Below are 14250 nucleotides of genomic sequence, written 5' to 3'. Positions count from 1 at the left end.
TGTTGCCATGGCATCACCTCAGGGCACCACGGCGTCCTGGTCTGAGTGGAGTGTCTGTGAGTCCATCCTTTCCTTTGGGGGGGAGTGTGCATGATCATTGTGGTCTCTAACCCCCCCAAACTCCAGCTTCTCTCTGTGCCCCATAGTGGAAGGGTATAGGGGGGCACAAAGTAGGTGGGGGTCATGAGAGAGGGGGAGTGGAGGAGTAAATGGGGGGCAAAGGTGTGTGGCTGGGTTTGGCGGGTTAGCAGGTGTGTGTGGAGGGGTAGGCAGATGTCGGGAGGAGTGACCGAGCCGCAAGGGGCATGAAGGATGTGGGGACTCAACAGGAGTGCTGGGGTGGGTATGATTGGGTACCAAGGGCATGGGGGGGCTAAAAAGGGGTGGATTGGGTGGGGGCCGCTGGCTCTGACACTTCCTCTCCCCTTGGTGTCTCAGGCACTGAGCTCACCCAAGTCCCTGGGGCATCATGAAGAGTGGAGATGAGCCGGACACAGAGCAGGTAACAGGACATGTGAGGTGACACCCCCAAAATCCCTCGGGGGTGTGTGCAATGGAGGATGCAACATGGATGGGAAGGCATTTGGGGACACTATGTCTCAGTTTGGGGGGGCCTGTCGGGGCACTGGATCCTGATTTCAATGGCAGGTGCATCTGGGGCACTGGTCCTGGTTTCAAGGGCAGGAATCTGGGGGCATGAGGTCCCCATTCAGGAAGGGGCTCTGGGTCTCAATTTCAAGGATGGTATCTGGGAGAGCTGGGCCCCAATTCACAGAGGGGTGGCAGTGGCATCTGGGAGAGCTCCAGTCCTCTGGGTAACCCCCTTCCAGCAAAGGGGCTGTGAGGGAGGGGTACCCCATTAATGGCTTCCTGGTGCATTGCAGGGCAAGGCAGGAATGGAACTGGATGGCGAGATGGAATTGCGCCGATGGTGAGCACAGAGGATGCTGGGAATATCACCCCGAAGGTGTGGGGTACAGGGCTGCATGGTTCCCTGGGGGAGCCAGGATACCAAGTTAGCAGGGGAGGATACCGGACTAAACCCGGGGTGTGTGTGTGTGTGTGTGGTATCACCCTGTGGAAAATGTGGGAATTGCTGCCATATTTGTAAGAATAATAGGTATGACTCAGTTTCCCCATGCCCTTGGGATTGCCGTCCCATGGGTGGGAAGGGTTACTTTCCCCTCCAGGGCAGGGGAGACAGGACAGCTGCAGCTCTCTCTGGCTGGGGGTGGGTGCACCAACAAGAACTCTCCCTAGGAACAGAGCCCTGGAGTGAACCCGGGAGCCCCGAGGGGTGCACGTGGGCACCAAAGCCTTGTCTACTCAGGAGCTATTCCTCATTAATGATTCCTAACTCCATTTGTGGACACCCTAATTTCAGAATCAGAGTGCCTTATCTCAAATTATCCTAATCCAGATTAAACTAATCTGGAACAAGGCACTCTGCTCCTGGTCCAAGAGCATCCACATATGGAGTTAATCAGGAATAGTTAATCCACTTAAAATTCTCACCCTGCCTTAATCTGGAGGACTGTTTCCATGTAGGCACAGGGGCAGCTATCAGGTAATAATGCCTTATCCTGATGCCTTACCGGCAGAATGCTGTACAGAGAGAGACTGCAGGATTTAGTTGCTGTCATTTAACCAAGAGAAAGTGAAGAGGTAACTTGCTCCTAGTCTCTAGGCACCTGCCTGGAGAACAGACATGATAACAGAAGGTTCTTCAGTCTAGCAAAGGGCCACCAAAGTCCAGATTTGCCCTAGTTCAAATGGGAATTAATTCAGGGCAGCCCTATGGCCCGTGGTGCCGGAGGTCAGACTGGACAATCACACTGGGGCCTTATGAGCAACGAATGTTCGTGTAAGAACAAATGGGGGATAACCTGGCCAGGAATCCACTGAGGCTGAATGTGAGGAGAAGGTTTGTGACCAGCAGAGGAGGGAGGGTCTGGAGCAACCTCCCAGTAGGAGGAATGGTTGGCAAATGCCCCAACCGGCCTGAGGATGGAGCTAGGTAAATTTCCAACCAAGATCCTATAACAGGTTGGCTGCAAGAGCAAGGCTGGGACTCAGTGGCCCAGCCCTATGTTCCTAAATTGCTGGATTAGGAATCTGGCTGCCCAGGCGGGGGGGCAGAGAGCGAGGCTCTGGTGGGGAAAGGAGGAGGAGGCAGAAGTAGAGTAGGTAGTTTCCAGCATGGACTCCGGGCTGAGCCTGGCTTTCTGTGCTGCGCTAAGGACCCTGCGATGCTGGAACCCAGGGGACTGGTAAACACTGGCTTGCTCTGAACAGGCTGCACTGGGTTGCTTGCAGGACGCTGAACTCAGGGGAACCACTGGGGAGATACAGAGACACATGGGGCGCTGGAGAGCCCAGGGCCCTGCCTAGGCATGCTGGAGTAGGGGTGCTCACTCTAACCCCATGGCCTGGCATTCCTGGACATGCTTGCCAGCACAGTGCACCCTGGTAAATCTGTGATGCTTCCGCTAAGCCCTGCCTCTCTCCTCAGTTCTGCGTGGAGCCTCTCCCGTGACCCCAGCACTGCCCAGGAGGTAGGGATGGGACTGGGGTGTGTGGAGGGGGGAGGAGTGGGCTTAGTTAGTGTCTCGGAGGCACCCAATCCCCTACAATGCCATCCCTGTATTAGGGGGAGGCTAATACTGGGGATCCCTGTATGGTGCCAATACTGATGTGGGGTGCTGGCAGGTGTCACTGCAGAGTGGGGGGACAGAGACTGGGGTTCTTGGGGGGTCACCACAGTGTTGGGAGAGGGACTGGGGCTCTCTGGGGTGTCACTGAAAGGGATGCAGCTGAATCCGCTTTAACCCACTCTGTTGTTGCAGGAGAAGGTGCTGGAACAGGGGCAACAGATGGTGGATGCTGCTGAGGGGTAAGAGTGGGGTGGTGGAGTTGGCATCTGGGCCTCTCCACCTCTAGTGACTGTGGGTGGAGGGACAGAGTTGGGGGGGGGTTAATATGTAATACTGGATCCATGGGGCAATTGTCCTCTGGGGGACATGGCTGGGTTGGGGGAGGTCACAACTAGACTGGGGCATGCCCAGGAGTCAGGGACCCATGGGGGGCAGACAGCTCAGCCCCATTGGGTGGGGGTTGATCTGCCATGTGGGGCAGCAGCAGCCTCTCCATCCTGGCTCTCTACCTGCCCCGGGGATGCTGCTTTCCCCATTCCATCCCCCCACTGGCTCCATGCCCCCACAGGGGACTCCGCTCTCATGCCCCTAATGGAATCCACCCCCCCTCACAGAAGCTTTTAGCTGATCAGTGCTAAAGGAATTTCCACTCCAGCCCCCGGCCCCGCCCCCGAACACAGCCTGGCCTGGAGCTGGGGGAGGGAGATACCGGATTGGACGGGCCCACAGGTCTGCTCCTGGGCAGGGAGAGGGGAAGACAGGATACTGCGCTAGATGGGCCCATTGGTCTGATGCGGGGAGGGGCGGGGGATACTATCCTCTCACCAGGATGCCCTCCCCACCCGCAGGTCACCTGGGGGCACTTCCCCTCCACCCCACAATGACCCAGAAGAACCAGACAGTGCCTGTCAGGAGGTAGGAGGGCTGGGGGGTAGTGGGATTTGGGCATCTGACCTGCACACTCCCCCACTCCAAGGAAGGGGCTGCCTGTGGGGGAGAGGGTGGGAAAGGAAGCCGCCTCTTAGATGCAAAGCCACAGGAGGAGGGGAAGGCCTGGAGACAGAGTTAGGAGGTATCTGGGCTCTAAAGGGATTCCTCCCACCAGGAACCCGGGCCTGTCGCTGAAGCCTTAGAGAGCTCAGACCATCTCTCCCAGCTGGAGTCACGCACCACCCTCTCAGGTGAGTCTCAGGGGGAGGAATCCCTGTGTAAACAGCCCCCACTCTCCACCCCAGAGGTGGCTGCATCTCAGCACCACACAAGGGATACCTGTGTGCTTTTGGATCTGTGGTGGGTTGGGGTTATAGACTGAGCCCCCCCTGCTACCTTCAGCTCAGCCACTCTGCCCCCTCAGGCATGGGCAGCACTGTGTGGACCATGGGGTGTCACATCAGCCACTGGAGACTGGCACACCAGCAGGGTTACCACGTTGACCAGCTGACACAGGTGGATACAGCCGGACTCCCCATCTTGGATCTGTAGGTACTCTTACTGTTCCTTTGGGAGGAGCCTTATTATTTGTCAGACCCTGGGCTCAGCATTTCACCAGGGCAAGTCCAGTGGCTCTACCCCCAGGGCTGGGCCTCTGGGCTCCAGCACCCTGTGAGGCTCCACGGCTGGTCCCAACAAGTTCAGACTCCTGGCAGAGCCTTTGCTCCTTGGGAGTGACACGGCTGGGAGGATCTGCAGGGACCCCGCGCAGCCTGCTCCGAGCAAGCCAGTGAGTCCCCTGGAATCCAGTATTACAAAGCCCCTGGTAGGATGTGGAAGCTAAGTTTAACCCAGAGAACCTGGGAACAGCTTGGCCTGGCCCTCCCGCAGGCCTCCTCCCCTTCACCTCTCAGCTCTCTCTGCATGGGGAGTATCATGGTTCCTTCCCCACTCTGAACTCTAGGGTACAGATGTGGGGACCTGCATGAAAACCCCCTAAGCTTATTTTTACCAGCTTAGGTTAAAACTTCTCCAAGGTACAAACTATTTTACCTTTTGCCCTTAGACTTTATTGCTGCCGCCACCAAGCATCTAACAAATATATAACAGGGAAAGAGCCCGCTTGGAAATGTCTTTTCCCCCCAAAATCCTCCCCAAACCCTACACCTCCTTTCCTGGGGAAGGCGTGATAAAAATCCTCACCAATTTGCATAGGTGAACACAGACCCAAACCCTTGGATCTTAAGAACAATGAAAAGCAATCAGGTTCTTAGAAGAAGAATTTTAGTTGAAGAAAAAAAGTAAAAGAATCACCTCTGTAAAATCAGGATGGTAAATAGCTTACAGGGTAATCAGATTCAAAACATAGAGACTCCCTCTAGGCAATACCTTAAGTTACAAAAAGACACAAAAACAGGAATATACATTCCCTTCAGCACAGCTTATTTTATCAGCCATTTAAACAAAACAGATCTAGCTAGATTGCTTACTAAGTTCTAAGACTCTATTCCTGTTCTGTCCCCGGCAAAAGCATCACACAGACAAAAAGAAAAGGAGTACTTATGGCACCTTAGAGACTAACCAATTTATTTAAGCATGAGCTTTCGTGAGCTACAGCTCACTTCATCAGATGCATGCCGTGGAAACTGCAGCAGACTTTATATATACACTAAGTCATTGTGCTAATGACTAATTGGCTAAGTCATTATGCAAGGTAGCCTATTTCCTCTTGTTTTTTCCTACCCCCCCCCCGATGTTCTGGTTTAACTTGGATTTAAACTTGGAGAGTGGTCAGTTTGGATGAGCTATTACCAGCAGGAGAGTGAGTTTGTGTGTGTGGTTTTTGGGAGGGGGGTGAGAGAACCTGGATTTGTGCAGGAAATGGCCCAACTTTATTATCATGCACATTGTGTAAAGAGTTGTCACTTTGGATGGGCTATCACCAGCAGGAGAGTGAATTTGTGTGGGGGGGTGGAGGGTGAGAGAACCTGGATTTGTGCTGGAAATGGCCCACCTGATGATCACTTTAGATAAGCTATTACCAGCTGGACAGTGGGGTGGGAGGAGGTATTTTTTCATATTCTCTGTGTGTATATATAAAGTCTGCTGCAGTTTCCACGGCATGCATCTGATGAAGTGAGCTGTAGCTCACGAAAGCTCATGCTCAAATAAATTGGTTAGTCTCTAAGGTGCCACAAGTACTCCTTTTCTTTTTGCGATTACAGACTAACACGGCTGTTACTCTGAAACCTATCACACAGACAGAGACCCCCTTTGTTTCTCCCCACCTCCAGCTTTGAAAGTATCTTGTCTCCTCATTGGTCATTTTGGTCAGGTGCCAGAGAGGTTATCCTAGCTTCTTAACCCTTTACAGGTGAAAGGGTTTTTCCTCTGGCCAGGAGGGATTTTAAAGGTGTTCACCCTTCCCTTTACATTTATGACAGGGAGGAAGCCCAGGATAGCTAGAGTGGGGCTAGCTAGGAAGCAGGGATGGGGGCATGGCATTGAATGGTCTTAGGCAGTCAGGGTGGATGCAGGGTGGGGGTGGGAAGCAGGGGGCATTGGGTGGTCCCAGGCAGTCAGGATGGGGTGCTGGGTGGGGGGCATTGGGTGGTCCCAGGCAGTCAGGATGGAGTGCAAGATGGATGTGGGGGGCAAGGGGGTATAGGGTGGTCCCAGGCAATCACGGTGGGGTGCAGGGGTAGGGACATTGGGTGATCCCAGACAGTCAGGGTCGGGGTGCCGGGTGGATGTGGGGGGCAGGGGGCATAGAATGGTCCTAGGCAATCACAGTGTGGTACAAGGTGGGGGTGGGCAGCAGGGGGCATTGGGTGGTCCCAGGCAGTCAGGGTGGGGTGCAGGGTGGGCATGACAGTGTTTGCTCCCATCTCACGCTCTCCTCTCCTCCTCAATGGTCCAGAATGAATCTTACAAGCACCGGCTGAGGAAACATGAGCAGGATTGCAAAGCAGCTGTGAGTCTGTCCCCCACACTCCATGGTTTATGGGGCCCTTCTCTCCCCTCCGATGGTATGCCCCCACCCTGCCCAGACCTGAGCCTCCTGCCAGCTCCCTCACATCTCACCTGAGCCCTGACCCACTCAGTGCACCTGCCCCCAGCCTCCTCTGACTACCTCTCAGTACCCCTACCCTGAGACCCTAGAGTGTCCCCCACAATCTCCCTGACCCCCCATGATGGCCTGTCTTCCAGCCTTGATTACCCCAGGCCCTCCTGATGCCCTCTTATGGGGCTCCCTCCCACTGAGTCAGTCCCCCCATGTGATCCCCCATCACCTCTGATGCTTCAGTTTGGGGCCCTCATGGGGAACTCCAGCCTAGGCATGTCTCATGATCCCCTGAGTTCCCTCCATTCACCCCCAGGGAACACACACAAAGTTAACTGCCCCACCCGAGTTCTATGTTAATGCGGAAGGGGCCTCTTTGCAGTGCCCTCCCCCAGTCTCAGGGCACCACTAAGAACTGAGACTCTCATCATGTGGATGAGTGCTTGGAAATCCCCCCAGAGAGGGTCAGGGCTGCAGGGAATCACCACCTGGACACTGAGTTCCCCCACTCCAAAGGGGGATACCCCCTCCCAGATCTGAGAGCCTCCAGTGGTAAAGCCAGCCCCTCCCACCACAGGTGCCCCTGCCCCTCCTGGGGCTGATGGAGGAGGAGGTGCTGGCGACCTTAACAGAGACCCTGAAAGGTGAGGGGGGCAAGGGTGACGGGCGGGGGGTAAAGCTGGGGATGTCAGCTCAGCGGGGAATGGGATCCCAACCCTAGCCAGCACAGTGTAATGCAGCAGGGTGACACCATGCAACCTACCAATGCAGCATGGCAGCCCAATGGAATCACCCAGTGCAACCCAATACAGCACTATGTGACCTCTCTGTGCCAGGTGGCACACCCCCAGCAACACCAAGCAACCATCCATGCCGTGTGACACCCCCCCCGCCCCACAGTGTAACACCACACAACCACGCTGCGTCGGGTCAAACAGTACGATCACACTGTGCTGCGTGAGCCCCCTGGCGCAACATAATGCGACTCAACAACGTTATACCACATGACCCACCCCTCCACGTGGCAATGCAACAACACTGGGCAGCACAACACAGTGCTGTGGAGTGACAATGTCCAGAATCCAAGCCTGTCCAACCCTCCCCCCAGTTCCAGGACCCTGACTCCTTCCCTTAGCCAATCAGCATATGATGTGCAATGCCAGCCGATAGATGGGAAACCCTGCCAAGAGCAGGCCCAAGGGTTACATAAAGCTTGCCATAAAACACTGGGGAGTGGGGGAGTGAAGGTGGCTTCCCAGCATGGGGCTAACTCCTTATAGGGCAGGGAGGGGGTGAGCCTGTGATGCAGCTACTTGTGCCCACTAGGTGGAGCCCTTGCACCTACAGTGCCCCCCTCCTTCCCTATGGCAGGTCCTTAGGGCAGGGTGGACTGTGAGCCAGTGTTGATCACCAGTTTTTTCTCCCAGATTACCGGCGGCATCTGGGAGCAAGGCACCCACTCACTCACCAGACGGAGCAGCGCATAGAGCAACTGAGGCAGCAGCTGGGCGCCAGGAGCCCTGGGTCAGGAGGGGTGGTTCAGACGGTCCACACCCCATGAGCCCCCAAACTCCCCTGCATCCCACCCCGTCACCCCCAATTCCTGACCTTGGCACTTCACTCTCTCACACCAATGCCTGACCTCTGACTATCCTAATGCATGACCCCATCTCTCTCCCAAGCACCTGACCGCCCCTCACCCCATCCCAGAATGAGATTTGGAACTTTGTAGACAAAATTAAAATGGATCTCTCCTTTGCTCGGACCCGTTGCCTCCTGGAGAGCAGAACGAGGTGGGCTGTGCTGTAGGGAGCGGGCTTGGAACTCAGGAGGGGACACTCCCTGGCAGCCAGTGCTAACCCCAATGCTGTAGGACAGCTCTAGGGAGTCGAGGGAGTCGTTGTATGGGGGGAGGTGTTTGGTAAGGGATGTTCTGCTTGGACCGCGGTCCCTATATAAATAACCCCACCCCAGAGGTAGCTGCCTCCTAGGCTCCTTCCCCTGGCTCTGTTATGAACAGGGTCAAGTCCACACACATACATACATGGGGGCTGCATGGGAGCTAGAGAGCTGGGATACTAGGGAGGGGGAAAGCAGGTCCAGTTATCAGGGGGGTAAGGGGACACTGTGGGTCAGGACTGAGGGGCACTAGCAGAGCTGGGGCAAGGAGACTGGGTCAGGATTGAGGGGCATTAACAGCTGTGGGGGAAGGGCTAGGACAGTGGAGCGGAAGCTGCAGGTGCTAGGCCATTCCCTAGCACCCACTCTGCTATGTTTGCAAGGTGTTTTTTAAATCCTCAGTCCCCTCCACACACCCCCACCTAGACACCAAAACTCTGCCACCTGTTGGCCTTAGGTGAGAAGGGCAACCTCACTCCCCCAGCTCCCTGTACCAGATAGGGCTTCCCCCAAATCAGACACAACAGACAAAGGCTTTCAAGTTGTGCCAGGGGCATAAGGGTTGCAATGGGCCTGCTAGTGAGTGGGGATGAAGGGCTGTGAGCAGCCCCTAAGCCTGTGGGGAACCCTGGCGCTCTCTTTTCTCGCATTCGTGTTCCATTGTAAAGCCCTCTGCAGAGGCTAGAATTTGCTCAGATTTTAGGAGTCCCCTGTGAACTGAGTTTGTTGCTTCTTGGCTTGGTCTCCTCTACCTTCCTTATCCCATAAACCCAGCAAAAATATGTCTGGGAGGGGGGCAGGTCAGGACTGAGGGGCATTAGCAGAGCTGGCTTGGGCCGGGCTGAGATGGCAGGCGTCTCTGGGGATGATGGGGCCCTGATCTCAGTTGTGGGTCTGTGCAGTGCCCAACAAGCTTGGTCCCTAGTATAACAATATTGTGATAACATTGCTATGGCAGGATGTGCTGTTCAAACAGTCTTACTGCAAGCAGTGTTCAGTCTTGAAGATTTGCTTCCTTGTTAGTTTTGTAATGTTCATTCATTTGGGACGTAGCTGTTGCAAGCAGCTAGAGTTTGCTTCCTGCCTTTCTCTCTCTAACTGGAGACCTCCCTGGGACCCAGGCATTAGTGTTCTGTCTGAGATCTCTGAGAGAAAAGATCATCCTCTGTGCAGTTTGCAACCACCTCTCTTTCAGGACTGGTGCATCTAGTGTAAATAAACAGCTGATACTAAGAAAATCTCCACATACATTATAAGGGACCCCTATGATTATCTAATCGGGCCTACTACATAACAGGCCATAGGATGGCCATGATTAATTCCCATTGGGACTAGAAAAGAGCTTAGAGAAGAAACATCCCATCTTGATTTAAAATTTGCCAGTGATGGAGAATCCATCACAATTCTTGGTAAGTTGTTCCAATGGTTAATTACTTCACTATTAAAAAATTGGTCCTTATTTCCTCTCTGAATTTGTCTAGCTTCAACTTCCAGCCCTTGGCTTGTGTTAGACCTTTGGCTGCTAGATGGAAGAGTGCATTATTAAAGGCTTTTTTCCCCATGTAGGTACTTATAGATTGGGATCAAGTCACCCCTTAACCTTCTCTTTCTTCAACTAAACAGATTAAGCTCCAGGAGTCTCTTGTTATAAGGCATGTTTCCTTTATGATTCTTCTGGCTGATAACTGTGTTTAGGCCCTTCTAAATCAGTTTATCATCCAGCAAAAATCCAGTTCTTTTAACGTTGTCTCTGCTTACTCTGCAGTCTGGTCCTTGTGTTGGGACCTTGCTTTAAGTGACAGCAACCAGGAGATGCTCTGCAGCTGTGTCCCATTGATCTGAGGCTCCTGAAAGCATTGATTGGCTTGCTGGTGAAATTCTCAGGCACTGCTAACCCTAGAGCTTTGTTGTTCACGTGTGCCAGCATCTTAATTAAAACTGGTTCCCTCTCCTTTTATATTCAATGGGCTAGTGGGAAGGGTTGGGGGAGCAGGCCATGGGATTGTGGGTGTGTGTAACTAATACAGTGATGCCTACCTGGGTTTGCAGAGGGCCTGACCAGTGCTCTGAGAGGGAGGAACTACTGACCAGGGGATGAATAGCAACACAAAGTTGTTGTGGTAGAGTTGTGATGGCAGGGGAGATGTTGGGAAGTGATCCTGGTTCCATGTATCTGTGGCTGCGATAGGTGTTGGGTCACTGGAGGGACCCTGAATCAGAGCTGAGAGAACACTTCACAGAATTTGACACACTACCATCTCTGGGCAGCTCCGACCATGGGACCAGGATGGCACCTGCTGGGGTACAGGGACAGTTACCTGGTTACCAGGAAGATACAGTCTTGGTTACTGGGGAGATGAGAGAATGGTTACCTAGTTACAGAGGGGATGGTTACAGCAGGCCACTGTTGTAGTTACCGGGGGGGTGGGGTGGGGGAATGATTACCTAGGTAGCAGGAGGGACACAGTTACCTGGTTACCAGGAGGATATCATGTTGGTCACAGGAATCACAGGGATGCCTGTCCTGCCTGGTTACAGTGTTAACAGGCAGTCCCCTGTGATGTCAGCGATGATACCCCAAACCTTTCACCAGATACTTGGGGGGAATTGCTGGAGCCCCATCCCAGAGGGAACATGGAGTAGGTATGGAGGGAGCATGGACCCCAAAGAGTGGAGGGGCTCTGTAACAGGTGTAAGAGGCAGCATGGTCTAGTGAGGAGTCAGGACTCCTAGGTTCTATCTCTGGCTCTGGGCAGGAGCAGCATCTAGTCAAGAGCAGGGGGACATTGTTGGAAATGCTTCTCCCAGTGGGTGTGGAGTGACTGCCCAGTCCCCGCACCTCTTTGTGAACCCTTTTCCTCATGCCCTGGTGTTTGCCTCACCACCAAGGGGCAGAGTTAATGGCCCCTTCCCTTGGGTTTGGGAGTGGTGGGTAGGTGGCAGTTCCCAGCACCATGAGAATGGCATTTTTTACCTTGGCAAAATGTATCTAGAGGGGAACAGGGTGGGGCCAGGACGTGGGGTGGGTGGGCAGAGCCAAGACATGAGGGCAGGAGGGAGCAAGGCCTGGACCAATGAGGAGGAGGCATGGCCTGGTCGGGCACCATCTGCCATTTAACTGGGTGTGTGTGGCTCTTCCTAAGCAGGGCACACGTATCAGTTCACTTGCTGTAGCTGCACTGAGTGGGCCCTAGGAGCTTGCCCACCTGGTGACCCCCACTGCTCAGTCCTGCACCAGTAGGTGCCACAGGGATCCCCAAGGCATCTCCCCTGTGCCCAGTATGGCCCAGTCCCAGCTGAGGGCATCATTAGTCCTGAGTTCTCTGACCTGACACACACACAGACCCAGGAGTCCTGATTCCCAGGAGCAATATAGGCAGGGACAAGGAGAGGGGAGTGGGTTCTCTAAACACCATTGTCAGAGCTGGGGATAGAACCCAGGAGTCCTGACTTGTAGCCCCCTGCTCTAACCTGCTGCTCACCCCCCACTCCCTGAAGTTCTGGGGACTTTCCAAACCAGTTTAGCACGGTGTGGACAAGGCTGAAGGTCAAAGAGAACCTCCCACTCCCCATCTGGCTGGGACAGTGCCTGTCTGCGGGTTCACCTTGTGATTAGCCAACTGTCCCTGCTCAGAGTCAGGGATGCTTCTACCAAACCAGGAGCCCCATACAGGCACAAAGGGCATGCCAGGGCTCCTGGGTTCTATCCCTAGCTCTGCCCCTGACCTTAGTCTATTTAGACTGGAATCTTTTCGGGGCTGTGTGTCTGTACAGTGTCCGGCATGAGGCGGGGCCCCCGTCTGGGTCAGGGTCTATGCAGCAGCACCCAGTGTAATGGCCCCAGGGGGCTGAGTGGGTGGGGTAGGCAGAGTGGGATGTGGAGTTCTGATGAGTACAGTCAGTCGCTAAGAGTCTGGGAAGGCCCCAGGCAACCTTCCAGTGCATGGGAAGTCAGGTCACACCTGTGTTTACAACTAACCTGCAGCCTTAACCTGCCAGCTGGGTTAGCAGGGGTGGCTGCTACACACACGCAGCACTGGCCCTCAATCCCAACCCACAGCCTGCTGCTATCCCAGCTGGAGCTCCCCTCCAGCACTGCCGGTGCCCCTCAGTCCTGACCCACAGCCCCCTGCTACCCTAGCCCTGGCCTCCTCCCCAACTTCCAGCCTCTCAATCCCAACCTGCAGCCACCTAGTGGGCTGGTTGGATCTGCCCTGGGGAATTAATACTAATGACACTTAATGAAGGGCCATTTGTTTGGCCATGTCAGGCAGAGGTGGGTAAATGAGTCCCATGTGACTTGGGGGTGGGAGTGACAGCTGGGCCCCCCTCAGGGGCTCAAAGTGACCTTCAAAGACCTTCAGTTGCTAAGGCCAGGAGGAGGCTAGTTTGGCTGGGCAGATACCAGGAATGCAAACTGTGGTGGGTTAGACCAGGAGGGCTAGGCAGTTAGGATGTTCCCCAGCTCTGCCTCTGACTTGCTGTGTAACCTTGGGGGCACATCTCTTCCCTACTCTGTGCCTCAGTTTCCCCCTTTGGCCACGGGAGATCATGCCCTGACCTGACTCTCACAGGGTGGACAGGGCTGGTTCCTGAAGATTCAGGGATAAATGTGTGGGCTTTTGAGATCATCAGGTGAGTAGGGCAGAGGGGGTCTCCTCAACTCTCAGGGTGTGCCCCCCAGCAGGACTCCCCCTTCCCCTAGTACATTCCCTGAATGGTTTGGCCTGGGCACAGAGTCTCCTTAGGGTCACTCCAATCTGGGGAAGTGTGGGAGACACTGTCCCATCTACCTGCTCCCAGGAGTCTCGCCACCTGCCCATTAAGTGAGAGCCCCCCCGCAGTGTGGTCTAAGCTGCCCCTTATTTATTTCCCCTTTCCTCCTGCTATATGCCACCCCATGAACCTCCCACCACCTAAAATCAACCCCATGATCCTACAGCCCCCCCAACTTGCTGCCCATGGAGATGCCTCAATCATTTCCACCCACAGCAGGCTGAATTGTCCCCCCAGGATTCCCCAGACCCCCCCCAGCACCAAATTAACAGCCCTTCATTGCGCCCCTCAGATCTGTAACCACTCTATGAGCCCACAGACCAGCCCCTTACCCACATTGACCCCCATGATCCCCCAGACCAGCCCCTTACCCCCATTGACCCCCATGATCCCCCTACCCCCATTGACCCCCATGATCCCCCAGACCAGCCCCCTACCCCCATTGACCCCCATGATCCCCCTACCCACATTGACCCCCATGATCCCCCAGACCAGCCCCCTACCCCCATTGACCCCCATGATCCCTCTACCCACATTGACCCCCATGATCTCCCAGACCAGCCCCTTACCCACATTGACCCCCATGATCCCCCAGACCAGCCCCTTACCCCCATTGACCCCCATGATCCCCCTACCCCCATTGACCCCCATGATCCCCCAGACCAGCCCCCTACCCCCATTGACCCCCATGATCCCCCTACCCACATTGACCCCCATGATCCCCCAGACCAGCCCCCTGTCCCCATAAGCCCCCCCGTTAATTCCCTGAATGCCCCCAACAGGTCCGTGCCCCGCCCCTCTGACTCCTCACAGCCCAGGCCCCCGGCCGGCGCTAGCTCGGTGGGGGCAGCGAGGTCGGAAGTGAAGGGCCGAGCGCGTGCAGCCCGGCCCCGCCCCACTGCTGCATATTCATGAGGCGCCGCCCCG

General features: G+C 55.1%; 1 protein-coding gene across 1 annotated transcript; it reads left to right on the top strand.

Annotated features, from left to right (window-relative positions):
* The first annotated feature begins 450 nt into the window (after positions 1-450).
* CATSPERZ (catsper channel auxiliary subunit zeta) lies at positions 451-14241 on the top strand. The gene is made up of 11 exons (XM_084633695.1): positions 451-502; positions 885-931; positions 2513-2555; positions 2847-2893; positions 3503-3569; positions 3760-3835; positions 4009-4100; positions 6505-6558; positions 7226-7292; positions 8076-8172; positions 14106-14241. The coding sequence occupies exons 1-11, from the start codon at positions 470-472 to the stop codon at positions 14236-14238; spliced, it is 756 nt and encodes a 251-aa protein (XP_084489821.1). The 5' UTR covers positions 451-469; the 3' UTR covers positions 14239-14241.
* Positions 14242-14250: the final 9 nt, after the last annotated feature.

This window comes from Lepidochelys olivacea (genome assembly GCF_965140295.1).
Source record: "Lepidochelys olivacea isolate rLepOli2 genome assembly, chromosome: 7".
In the NCBI taxonomy this organism is placed as follows: Eukaryota; Metazoa; Chordata; order Testudines; family Cheloniidae; genus Lepidochelys; species Lepidochelys olivacea.
This window is presented reverse-complemented; position numbering and strand designations above follow the sequence as displayed.

Excerpts from the sequence above, each read along its gene's own strand:
- CATSPERZ (XM_084633695.1), top strand. The coding sequence starts at position 470 with ATGAAGAGTGGAGATGAGCCGGACACAGAGCAG. Across the intron at positions 2,556-2,846 it reads ACCCCAGCACTGCCCAGGAG|GAGAAGGTGCTGGAACAGGG; the intron begins GTAGGGATGGGA and ends CTGTTGTTGCAG. Across the intron at positions 3,836-4,008 it reads GTCACGCACCACCCTCTCAG|GCATGGGCAGCACTGTGTGG; the intron begins GTGAGTCTCAGG and ends CTGCCCCCTCAG.